Source organism: Armigeres subalbatus, chromosome 3 (genome assembly GCF_024139115.2).
Source record: "Armigeres subalbatus isolate Guangzhou_Male chromosome 3, GZ_Asu_2, whole genome shotgun sequence".
NCBI classification, from domain to species: Eukaryota; Metazoa; Arthropoda; class Insecta; order Diptera; family Culicidae; genus Armigeres; species Armigeres subalbatus.
The window spans coordinates 237763843-237777265 of record NC_085141.1 but is presented as its reverse complement, the minus strand read 5'-3'; the positions used below and the strand labels follow the sequence as shown (position 1 = coordinate 237777265).

General features: G+C 42.2%; 1 protein-coding gene across 6 annotated transcripts in view; it reads left to right on the top strand.

The window, feature by feature from the left end:
• The window catches only part of LOC134221115 (fat-like cadherin-related tumor suppressor homolog), a 386241-nt gene that overhangs the window by 148881 nt on the left and 223937 nt on the right, over window positions 1-13423 (top strand). For all 6 annotated transcript variants that reach the window (XM_062700308.1, XM_062700312.1, XM_062700311.1 and 3 more), the window contains exon 4: window positions 8880-8986. In XM_062700308.1, the coding sequence (XP_062556292.1) occupies window positions 8880-8986 (107 nt within the window). The remainder of the gene's footprint in view (window positions 1-8879; window positions 8987-13423) is intronic.

Here is a 13423-nt window from a genome sequence, read left to right as displayed (position 1 = left end):
ATTAACGAAATAGAATCCACGTGTATTGGAGCGATTCGAACCCTAAACCTCCTACTCTGTGATAACCACTGATGGATCTAAGCTGGGGCATGATGGGCACGTGACCCACCAAATCGTCCAAATCGAATATTTTCGCTGAAATTAATTTTTAACTATACGCCAAAATTGCCCTGAAAAAAATATTTTCCTAGAATTTCTTAAAGTTATTTCATAAAGAATTTTTGGATAAATCTTCGAAAATAAGTTTGGACGAGCTCGGTGGTCTAATGGCTACCGCTTCTGCCTTATAGGCAGGAGGTCGTTGGTTCAATTCCAGGCTCGTCCCTTTCCTACTTTGTATTTCTATCTTAGTTCTTTCTGTGTTTCACGTTCTACCAAAACGATTCCTACTGTTATAACCTTCCACACAAACCCAAAAACCTCCCGTGGCATCTATGAGAGGTCGTAGAGTTCTCTACATCTTTCTTAAGTAGGTGTCCAACAAACCATCCTTCCCCTTCCTCAGCATTCGCAAGGACGTGGCCAGGACAGATCTCGACTATTGGAAAGTGCATTGCTTCCTTCTAAGAGATAGTGCCCCAAGTAACCAATAAGCACTATATTTCACCAAAACGGCTATATAGTGCTACTTTAATGCTAATAAGTTTTTAAATAGCCGTATAGTGGCCCTATATGGCGGTTTGGCGTAATATAGTGCTAATGGTTACTTGGGGGTTAGTCCCAAATCAATATCTGTGGTAACGGATGAAAGTGATGTTACTCTCTCATACAATAGTCTTGGCTTGTACCACCTACGAATTTGTGCGAATTGCTCAATGTTAATGTTAATGTTAATGTTAAATCTTCGAAAATAAGTTTAGCAAATTTTGCAAAATCTTTTCGAAATCTTTAAGGTTTTTCTTTCTAAACTTGTTCATTTGATAATTCCTTTTGAAAATCCTTCAGATATTTTTTCCACTCCAGGATTTCCCTCCAGGAATAATTTAGAAAATTACCCACTTAACTCTTTTTGTCATTCCTCCAGGGATTCCTTCTGAAAATCGGAATGCCTTCTTGCGTTCAGTGCAATCATACAAAATTGCTGCAGGAATTATTCCGGAAATTTGGTTTGGAAGATTTTTTCCAGGAATTTATTAAAGAATGAAATAGAAAATCCTAAGAAAATATTCGGAAGCCCTTATAAATTTTAAATTAAATTTCCGGAGAAACTTTCAATTAATTTTCTCAAAAATTCATGGGTGAAATTATGAAGATATTCCTAAGAGGAATTTCGAAGGAATTCCAAGAATTTCTTCTAGAGTTTCGGGAAAGATTTCTCATGTTTTTGAAAAATTCCTGGAATGATTGCTGATGAAAAGCATTTAAATAAAAATTAAGGAGTTTCTTATTCAATTTCGGCAGGAATTCCTAAAGCAATTTCCATAGGGATTCTTAAAAAAAATTAAAAAAGAATTCTTAAGAAATTTCGGAATGTTTTCCTTAAACAATTTCCGTATGTATTCTTAAAGGTACTTTTAGAAAATCCATCAAAAAAAGCTTTAAAAATTTGGTCGGAAATCCTACGAAAAATTCTTCGAAAATACCTACGGAAATAGTTTCAGGAAAATATTCCAAAATTCCCTTAGGAGTATCCCTTCGACGTAGGATACAGTCCCATTATTTCCTATTGAAGTTATGGCTAAATAACTGTTTTTACAGAAAAATCGCCTGAAAAAGTGTCACTCATTTTTTGACACTTATCTTTAACTGATTTGCTGCTCTGGTTAATAAAATGTATATGCAATAAGCGTTTCAAAAACTCACTCATTTTACAGGCATTTATCCTTAACCGATTTATTGCAACGAGTTGCATTTGACGATGCTGTCCCATTGTTTTGTATTTAAAATGATCTTAAAAGCTTTGTAGCCAATATATCAGGTTTTAAAATCTAACTCACTTTTCAAGGACGATTAAATAGCGTTCTGAGTAGGAAAAGCCGTGCTGTCGATAGCATTTCTATTTTGCTTTCACTTATTTCTCCATGAATAGTAAAAAATGTGGATTTGTAACTAGTGAAGTCTTAATAGGATATCAAGTGTCAGCGACAAATACAGATTGAAGATTTTCTCAAGTCACGCTCCTTTGACACAGAAATATTCTAATCTCTAATCGAAGTGAGCGTTTTCAATTGCGTTAATTTAATAATTTTATTTTAATTTTATTTTATTTTTTAAATTTTTCGATTAATATGATTCATAGCTCTTGTTCAATTCAAATTCCATGGACTTGATTGAAGCCTTAAGATATCATTCCAACAGCCCGCCAGCACAAAACAATAAAAAATCGCTGGCTCAGATGGTGGGGTTTTAAAACAGGACTAATTAGACATATATCGGTGTAAGCGATTCATAGTCCACTTTCTAGGAACAAATAAGTAAGTAGTTGAGCTAGTAGTTGACGAGTCATGCATCAATAGGTGCAATTTAAAGTTACCTACTTCTATCTACCACTCGCTCCTCCAACACAACCGTAAATAGAATTTGAGTCAATATTGTCCTTAGTTTGAATTATCGTTAAATGAAGCATTTGTGGTTTTAATGGAAAGTTATAAGATAATTCATTTTTTTTATTAGTTTACTACTATCCAATAGTGGTGAAGAGGACCCAAATAATATTTTAAATATGATGTAGTTTGTCAAAATGATTTCTACATACATTTAAACATTCTTGGCTTTTCTAAAAGATGATGAAAGTAATAATGATGCAGACAGACTATAAGTTTAGATTACGAGATATAAAGTTAAACGACAACTTCTTCATCAAGATACCTTTTATCATAGCTTGATCATGGTAAAGCTAACAGCCGGAATAGGCTATCAAAATAGTGTTAGCTACATTCTCAATATTTTTGAAGATACTGTGAATTTCGTTCAGATTTTAGAACATATGTAATTTAACTTATTTTTTCAAAAATGGACACATTCAGACTTCTGATTAATTATTTGTTCATAATTTACCTTGAAATGAGATTGCTTTCAATTCTCTGCAATGATTTGCTATAGCATCATTATTCTTTAAATGAATGTGTACAAGATACATTGATGACCCAATTTTTAACATGAAGAAATTAAAATAATCTTTGAAGAAATTTCTAAAAGAATTCGCAAATGAAATTCCTTTCAAATATTCGGAGTTTTCGTAGAATTGCTTCTTTGAATTTTTAAAATAATCTCATGTTATTTAGTAATTTATTTATAGAGGATTACCCAAATTCCAAAAAAAATATATGTCCAAAGATATTCTCGGAATGCCTTCAGGAATTTTATGGACAATAAAATGCAATAAAATTTTCGTAATGTTAACGTAACATTTTTTAAATTGATTTATCGCATGACTGATTACGCCCCGAATTGTAGTTCTTACTGCCAACGCCAAATTATAAATGAATCAATTACGCCAAAAATGCTGGTGCCCACGATTACCAGAGCTCTGGCGCCGCCAGTGTTTATAACCCCTACACAACAAGCCATCAGAATCCGAGTACCAACCTCCACCGCGGTTTGCTCTTCTTTGCAAATTTAATATCTTCCACAGGCCCGGCTGACTTGTGATACAGTGAAATCTCCCTAACTCGATGTTCTGTTGAAATGATTCAAATGAAATTCAATGTCCCTTGAATCTAGCATACTGTGTTCCCTACGTAAGTCGATGAGAAGTTAAAAATAAGAAAAGAAAAGCTGGAAGTGAGAATTTCGTAGTGATATATAAATAAGTGTGAAGTAAAAAGTAAAAAATGAGTAGTGAGAAGTAAATATAGAGAAGTGAGAAATGATAAATTAAAATTGAGAAGTGAGAAATTCGAAGTGTGTAGTAAAAAGTGAGAAATGACAAATGTGAATTAGTAGTGCGAAGTGAGAAGTGAGTAGTGGGAATTGAGAAATGAGAAATAAGAAGTGATAATTTAAAAGTTAGTGCAAAAAAGTAGTGAGGAGTGAAAAGTGCAAAGTGATAAATGAGAAATAAAAAATGAAAAGATGAAAGAAGTGAAAAAAAATGAGAAATAAGTAGTGAGAAGTGATGGATTAGAAGTGTGAAGTGAGAAGTGCGAAGTAAAAGTAAGAAGTGGGTAGTGGGAAGTGAAAAATTTAAAGTTAGAAGTGATAAGTGAGAAATGAGAAGTCGGAAGTGAGATATAAGAAGTTATAAATGAAAAGGTAGAAGTGAGAAGCAAGAAGTGCGAAGTGAGAAGTGTGGAGTGAGAAGAGAGTAGTCGGAAGAGGGAGGTGAGAAGCGAGATGTGCGAAAAGAGAAGTAAGAAGTAAGCAGTGAGAAGTGAGAAATGATAAATGAGAAGTGAGTTGTGAGAAGGAAGTAGGAAGAAGTGAGAAGTGAGGAGCGGGAAACGAGAAGCAAGAAACGAGATTCTCTATCTTCCTGTTTTCTATTTTCTTCTTCCTTCTTATATCTTTATTCTTCTTTCTGTCCTATATCTCTCCAGTGACTACTCAACATTTCGCTTCTCACTTTTCCATTATCATCTCTTATTTCGTACTTCTTGCTTTTGTTTATGTCACTACTCACATCCTACTTCTCACCTCGCAACTATCACTCCTCACTTTTCACCACTAACTTCTCATTTCTCTTTCCTTTTCCACTACTCACATCTCGCTACTCAATACTAACTTCCGTTCCGAATTAGCACTCTCACTAGTCTGTACTTTTTTCGAACATGTCATTTCTCACTTCTTAGTTCTCGCTGTTCACTATTCACTTGGAACATTTCATTTCTCACTTCACTTAATAAGGAAACAAATTTGAACTACTCGATGTTCGAAAAAATGGTGTTCGGTCAAATATAAATATGTTCCCTATTTCGATACCTCCCTAACTCGATGATCCCTTCAATATCGAGTAAGGGAGAGTTCACTGTATTTTGTTCGTAGAATCGGAAATGAATTCAGTTATAGGATGGAAGGAAATCCGACACGATTGGTGATTAATTGGATCTGCTACACGAGAACTTGACCAAGAACATGGGTAGTTTTTTTTTGGCACCGCCATCGAGGGTGACAATGGGTCTGAGGGTGAGAATGGGTCATCGCCCTCACCGGCAGCCTGAAGGTTGTAGAGTAAAACCGTTCAAAAAGGTCTCTTATATTTTAGTCTTCTTGCCCTCAGATACATTCAATCCATTTTAAAAGCATTCTAAGTAGTTGAAACAGTGACCCATTCTCACCCCCATTTGACCCATTGTCACCCCCGACGACGGCACTTTGTGCGATTCGAAAGAACCTTGACCACATGTGCTTGTGCTGTTGTATATCCACAGTCAAGCGAGCCCGCATTGTTTATTAGCTATTACTACTATGACCCTAGCATGGAAATTTTATTTTGAAGATGAGTCGTAACCCTCATATTGTAATTTAGACTTGGGTCTTTGTCAATGTCAGGTACTTTGTATTCAAAATATCAAAAACGAAAAGTGCATTACACTGCACTCTTCTACTTCTGACTGTATCCAACGATTAATCTCAAAAGAGCGTTTTATCTCTTTTTTTTTGGACTTTATTAGAGTGATTTTTAAGTTTGACAAAGTTCATCACTTGGTTTTATTTCTATTATCTCACATTTCAGGAATTAAACTACAATTCATAAAGCTTTTGAAAAATTAAATAATCATAAACCAAGTCAAGTCTATATTTATGATAAACTTTGTCCAGATAAAATATTTTTTCTTCAAACCATCCCAACAATCTACAATAACAGCAGCTTGAATTCATGCGCCAGACAATCAACACTATTAACAATACGAAGCATGTCTACAGTCTGTGACTTTTGTTCAAATGACAATCAAAGTACTTAAAGTATCAATGCCCCTGACAACATTCATCCATGGACTTATTATTCCTTGCAACTCTTGGTCCTGGTAAACCACGGGACTATTGTTGTCAGCCATGCCTCTCGGCGCTGAAGCTTCCCATCACAAAAACGTGAAAAGCTCTAGTAGTGTCGACACAGGCACGAAAATCATTCCACTGCATCACACTCGTAATAATCTGCTCCGAAATGGAAAAAAATATGGCTCAATGGCACTTGACTTCTGTCGGCTGGGATGGAAACAATCACTCAACCTCGCGCGACAAAAACACACATATGCAAACAGACCTCCCCACGGAACGACGACGACGACGACGAGTGAAATGCACGGCCATCTGGTTGGATTGCAATGTCCTCACCTTCAGGATCTCACCAGCAACCACGACGCGTCCCTGCACTGTCGCGCCGCATCGTCGTAACGTGTGTTGTGACGCAAGAATCGCCTCCAGCCGTCAGTGGTGCACGATAATGGCACCTGGCACGTAGCGCTCATTTCGCGAGGTACGTGCGCCGAGAACAACAGCCGGAGGCACGATACGGAGAATTATTGAAGCATACGCCATGTTCTCTTCCGTTCAGTTCTTCCGAAACACGTCACTTTTCGCATTTCACATTGTGCCGGCAGCATAATCCAGCGGGTGGTAAAAGGGGAGGGGCCGTCCACACCAGAAGTTGAAGGCCCGCCGAGAAATGGTGGGAAACTTTAGTGCCATCATCTGCAACCAACCGATCGTTCTGGCAACCGAGCAGCTTATGAATATGTATCCAGTGGGAGGCCTACGTAGTCACGTGGGCTGGAAGGGAAGAACACAGATCGTCAAAAGTTCGAAATGCCGACCGGCCTGGCATAGTAATAGTAGAGGCTGAAACAAAAAAGAAACTTTCGAAGTGTACGAAGGAGTAGATGCCAAAACAGCAGCCGCTTGAAGTTGTTAACATCATTATACAGCTGCTGGCGTGCCTAATTCTGGCCATCCCTCATGCTCCAGAGTGCCGAAGCCAGGCCGATAACAAGTGCCCTCATTACCGGCTTTGCCATGAAACATCCGCTCACTTACATTCCGGGGCCCGGACTGGCTGTCAGTTTGCTACTCAAACACTGCGAGAAGGAGGCATATTTCATACAGCTTAACAATGTTTACCACCAAAGTAAACGTTCATCTTTGGGGTTTTATTGCAAATTATTTACTTGTGTGTACGTTTATAAGCGCCACAACGTGCAACCCTTCGCAATGAGGCATAAATGTTTCAAACACGACACATCCTCCTAATGTGGCAAGGGGTAGTACCTACACGTGTTCCTTTGTTCGTGTGGCATCGGATTTAATTTAGATTCTTACTTTGACCCCGGAAGCGTTTTTTTCCTTGGCGGTCGAGAAAAAGTCCCACAGAGTTTGTATGAAGAATTATGAGTACAACAGCAGAGTTCTTTTCAATAAACTCTCGTCAGAATTAACACGCAAACATTTCGTTTTCTCAACAGGGTGGAGAAATGTTATTCGAATATATGACGATGATAAGGAATGAAATAAAAAGCGAAAACATGATTTATTTCGCATGCTGATACAGTGGCTTTCCTGTTGTTTATGAACCAGCTAGTTAGTCGTTGCTTATGAAAAGCTGACTCACATTGTGTGCAATAATCTCGCAATTCATAAACAACAACTAGCTGGTTCATAAACAACATAAATAGTGTAGAAGATTTATCTTAATCTGAAATACATTTGTTGAAATAAAATTTAATGTTCTTCATTTTAATAGTACCTAACTGTTTAGGCTCGATAAAGTTGAAGTGGATTCTCAAAATGAAACAGCGCTTTGTTCGGCTCAATCAATGTCATGCATCAATCGATTGCATAAATGAAATATCGTTCAATCAGGAAACCAAGCCAGCAATTCCTAACCTAATCGATTTCGAGGAACAACATCATCTCTTACAATGTTGTGCCTTCCTTAGGTGTGGGCTCCCAGGATGATCTCCGAGGTCTGATATTAATATATGACCATTACAATGATGCTCTATTCTATTCAATATCATTCATGTTATCTTCTCTTTTACATAATCTCCGACATCCGACAGAGAGAAAGACATTTTGCCAGGGTACTTGATCTCTTTTCCACTTTCCCAGCAATGTATAGCCGGCAAGCAAAAAAAAAACGGCACCATCATGTGATTCTGATAATGATAATACATTATCCTACATTATCTGCAGAGATAAATGCTTCGTCGCCACCATCGGACCAGAAGAGAGAGTTTTCCTTCCTGTTCAGGGTGCCATGCCATTTGTACTACGTGGTAATCGGTCTCCACCAGTAGTGCTTGACAATGGCAGCGTGGTTGCATGGACATGGACACAGGGAACGCTGGCCATGCGAGCCGGAGGAAAACATTTGTGTGAGATGGCAAGAAATTGATCACAATGCCAGCCAGCGTCATCGTTTCTGGATCGGGCCATTGGTGGGTGGAAGAAAAACCATCAAGAAGTATGACTTTTGTTGGCCTGATAAAAGCAGCTCTGATTCTCCTGGCACGGAGCACTGAGGAGCAGCAGTTTCTGATCCTAATGATGACATTGCCAACGGCTACGGCGATTGTGGATGTGCATTGTGAAATTGACGGCTTTTGAGGGCGGAAAATTTCACGCTGAAAGCGAGATGCAATGAATGTGTGCAATCAAATATATGCAATAAATGACTTTTCTCATTTATAAAAGATCACGGATAAGTCCACATTTACAGATATTTTTCACTTATAAAGTCAGAATTACAGCCAAGAAAAGCCTCCAACACTAGGGTAAAACAAATCAAATTTCCATTGGCTAAAAAAAGCTCGCACATCATATTTCATTCTTTTTTCACTAAATCAACCCCCGTGGTGCGCTGCTCGCTGTAATAAATCAAGTCCCCCGGATGCATCGTCGTTTCCTGGCAGGGGAGAGCCATATACAACTCCATGATTGAGCTTTATTGAATCGGATAAAATTCTCACTCACTAACGTTCGTCCTTTCTATTCTCTTACAGGTGTCATACGGACCATGGCATCCCTGGATCTGGAATCTAAACCCAACTATTGGCTGACAGTTTGCGCCCAGGACCAGGCGGTGGTCCCGCTGCACTCGTGTGTTCAGGTAAGTTTGGCCAAGGGTAAGGTGCACCGGCGGTGGTGTGTCTGGAATGACACACCATTCGAGCTGTGGAATTTGTTTTTTTTCGTGCACTCTGTGCGCCCCAGACATGGTGGTGCATTTTTCCGGAAAATTCCGGAGGCGATCGCTTTATCATCTTGCATTTGGAATTGGAATTTCTTGCATGGGGAAAATGTGCCAGAAAGTTGGGGAATATATTGATTCGGGGGAGCGTGTCGTGGCGGTGTGGAAAAATGTACATAGAAAGGTTTGCTTTGATTAAAAAACAGCTGAAGGCATTTTTAAATAGAACCTGGTTGGCGATGCTTCCAAACAGCAGTTTATCTCCAGTGCAAATATTGTGGGGTGATGTATTTATGTATTTAGTTAGGTTAGACTTTTGTCTTAATATAATACCGGTAATGAAGAAAATTAGATAGACAGATAGACAGAGAGAGAGAGAGAAAATAAGCAGAAAAGCGAAGTAAATAAAACATGGAATTAATGCGAAAACGAAGCAGAACATCGAATAAAAATATATTATGAAATTATATGAAGGTTATGCATTAGAGAGGAATAGAGAGGATACACTCTTCATCTTTCCAACGATATGCTGATCTCTTTTATCGGTTGATAAATGTTGGAGTTATGACAGTTTTGGTGAGTCAAGAATTGACAAAAATCGAAGGGTCCATTGAAATGATTTCTTGCATAACTAACGAGGGGTTCACCTTTCTGAAGAATTCCGATCAGATCCTTGATACACTCGCCGAAAGCTTTCGAAGGAATATAAATTTAGGCATTTTTAAGAACGTCGTGCAAATAGTGGCCCGGTCTCAGCGAGAATTACTTACATTCACGCTTTTCATTGTCATTACGAACATAAGATTAGTTAGAATTCCTGGAGGAAATTCCGGAGGAATTCCTGGAGAAACTTCCGGAGGAATTCCGGGAGGAACTTCCGGAGGAATTCCGGGAGGAACTTCCGGAGGAATTCCGGGAGGAACTTCCAGAGGAATTCCGGGAGGAACTTCCGGAGGAATTCCGGGAGGAACTTCCGGAGGAATTCCGGGAGGAACTTCCGGAGGAACTTCCGGATGAATTCCTGGAGGAACTTCCGGAGAAATTCCTGGAGGAACTTACGGAGGAACTTCCGGAGGAATTCCTGGAGGAACTTCCGGAGGAACTTCCGGAGGAATTCCTGGAGGAACTTCCGGAGGAATTCCTGGAGGAACTTCCGGAGGAATTCCTGGAGGAACTTCCGGAGGAATTCCTGGAGGAACTTCCGGAGGAATTCCTGGAGGAACTTCCGGAGGAATTCCTGGAGGAACTTCCGGAGGAATTCCTGGAGGAACTTCCGGAGGAATTCCTGGAGGATCTTCCGGAAGAATTCCTGGAGGAACTTCCGGAGGAATTCCTGGAGGAACTTCCGGAGGAATTCCTGGAGGAACTTCCGGAGGAATTCCTGGAGGAACTTCCGGAGGAATTCCTGGAGGAACTTCCGGAGGAATTCCTGGAGGAACTTCCGGAGGAATTCCTGGAGGAACTTCCGGAGGAATTCCTGGAGGAACTTCGGAGGAATTCCTGGAGGAACTTCCGAGGAATTCCTGGAGGAACTTCCGGAGGAAATCCGGGAGGAACTTCCGAAGGAAATCCGGGAGGAATTCCGGGAGGAACTTCCGGAGGAATTCCTGGATGAACTTCCGGAGGAATTCCAGGAGGACCTTCCGGAGGAATTCCAGGAGAAACTTCCGGAGGAATTCCGGGAGGAACTTCCGGAGGAATTCCGGGAGGAACTTTCGGAGGAATTCCGGGAGGAACTTCCGGAGGAATTCCGGGAGGAACTTCCGGAGGAATTCCGGGAGGAACTTCCGGAGGAATTCCAGGAGGAACTTCCGGAGGAATTGCGGGAGGAACTTTCGGAGGAATTTCGGGAGGAGCTTTCGAAGGAATTCTGGGAGGAACTTCCGGAGGAATTCAGGAGGAACTTCCGGAGGAATTCCGGGAGGAACTTCGGAGGAATTCCAGGAGGAACTTCCGGAGGAATTCAGGAGGAACTTCCGGAGGAATTCAGGAGGAACTTCGGAGGAATTCAGGAGGAACTTCCGGAGGAATTCAGGAGGAACTTCCGGAGGAATTCAGGAGGAACTTCCGGAGGAATTCAGGAGGAACTTCGGAGGAATTCAGGAGGAACTTCCGGAGGAATTCAGGAGGAACTTCCGGAGGAATTCAGGAGGAACTTCCGGAGGAATTCAGGAGGAACTTCCGGAGGAATTCAGGAGGAACTTCGGAGGAATTCCGGGAGGAACTTCCGGAGGAATTCAGGAGGAACTTCCGGAGGAATTCCAGGAGGAACTTCCGGAGGAATTCCGGGAGGAACTTCCGGAGGAATTCAGGAGGAACTTCCGGAGGAACTCTGAGGAACTTCCGGAGGAACTCAGGAGGAACTTCAGGAGGAATTACAGGACGAACTTCCGAAGAAATTCCGGAGGAACTTCCGAAGAAATTCCGGTAGGAAATTCCTGAAGAATGCCGGGAGAAACTTCCTGAGGAATTCCCGGAGGAACTTCCTGAGGAATTTCGGGAGGAACTTCCGGAGGAAATCTGAGAGGAAATTCAGGAGGAATTAAAGGACGAACTTCTGGAGGAATTTCAGAAGTAACTTCTGGAGGAATTACAGGAGGAACTTCCGAAGAAATTTCGGAGGAATTCCGGTAGGAACTTCCTGAGGAATTCCGGGAAAAACCGGGAGGAACTTCCGGAGGAATTCCGGGAGGAACTTCCGGAGGAATTCCGGGAGGAACTTCCGGAGGAATTCCGGGAGGAACTTCCGGAAGAATTCCGGGAGGAACTTCCGGAGGAATTCCAAGAGGAACTTCTGGAGGAATTCAGGAGGAACTTCGGAGGAATTCAGGAGGAACTTCCGGAGGAATTCCGGGAGGAACTTCCGGAGGAACTCCCGGAGGAACTTCCGGAGGAATTCCGGGAGGAACTTCCGGAGGAATTCAGGAGGAACTTCGGAGGAATTCAGGAGGAACTTCGGAGGAATTCAGGAGGAACTTCCGGAGGAATTCCAGGAGGAACTTCGGAGGAATTCCGGGAGGAACTTCCGGAGGAATTCAGGAGGAACTTCGGAGGAATTCAGGAGGAACTTCGGAGAAATTCCGGGAGAAACTTCCGGAGGAATTCCAGGAGGAACTTCCGGAGGAATTCCGGGAGGAACTTCGGAGGAATTCAGGAGGAACTTCCGGAGGAATTCAGGAGGAACTTCCGGAGGAATTCCGGGAGGAACTTCCGGAGGAATTCCAGGAGGAACTTCCGGAGGAATTCAGGAGGAACTTCGGAGGAATTCAGGAGGAACTTCCGGAGGAATTCCGGGAGGAACTTCCGGAGGAATTCCGAGGAACTTCCGGAGGAATTCAGGAGGAACTTCCGGAGGAATTCAGGAGGAACTTCCGGAGGAATTCAGGAGGAACTTCCGGAGGAATTCCGGGAGGAACTTCCGGAGGAATTCAGGAGGAACTTCCGGAGGAATTCAGGAGGAACTTCCGGAGGAATTCAGGAGGAACTTCCGGAGGAATTCCAGGAGGAACTTCCGGAGGAATTCAGGAGGAACTTCCGGAGGAATTCCGGGAGGAACTTCCGGAGGAATTCAGGAGGAACTTCGGAGGAATTCAGGAGGAACTTCCGGAGGAATTCCGGGAGGAACTTCCGGAGGAATTCAGGAGGAACTTCCGGAGGAATTCAGGAGGAACTTCCGAGGAATTCAGGAGGAACTTCCGGAGGAATTCCAGGAGGAACTTCGGAGGAATTCAGGAGGAACTTCCGGAGGAATTCAGGAGGAACTTCCGGAGGAATTCCGGGAGGAACTTCCGGAGGAATTCCGGAGGAACTTCGGAGGAATTCCGGGAGGAACTTCCGGAGGAATTCAGGAGGAACTTCCGGAGGAATTCAGGAGGAACTTCCGGAGGAATTCAGGGAGGCACTTCCGGAGCAATTCCTGGAGGAACTTCCGGAGGTATTCCTGGAGGAACTTCTGGAGAAACTTCCAGGAGGAACTTCGGGAATTCCGGGAGGAACTTCCGGAGGAATTCCGGGAGGAACTTCCGGAGGAATTCCGGGAGGACCTTCCGGAGGAATTCCGGGAGGAACTTCCGGAGGAATTCCGGGAGGAACTTCCGGGGGGACTCCCGGAGGAACTTCCGGAGGAATTTGGGAGGAACTTCCGGAGGAATTCAGGAGGAACTTCGGAGGAATTCCGAGGAACTTCCGGAGGAATTCCGGGAGGAACTTCGGAGGAATTCAGGAGGAACTTCCGGAGGAACTTCCGGAGGAACTTCCGGAGGAATTCAGGAGGAACTTCCGGAGGAACTTCCGGAGGAATTCCGGAGGAATTCAGGAGGAACTTCCGGAGGAACTTCGGAGGAATTCAGGAGGAAC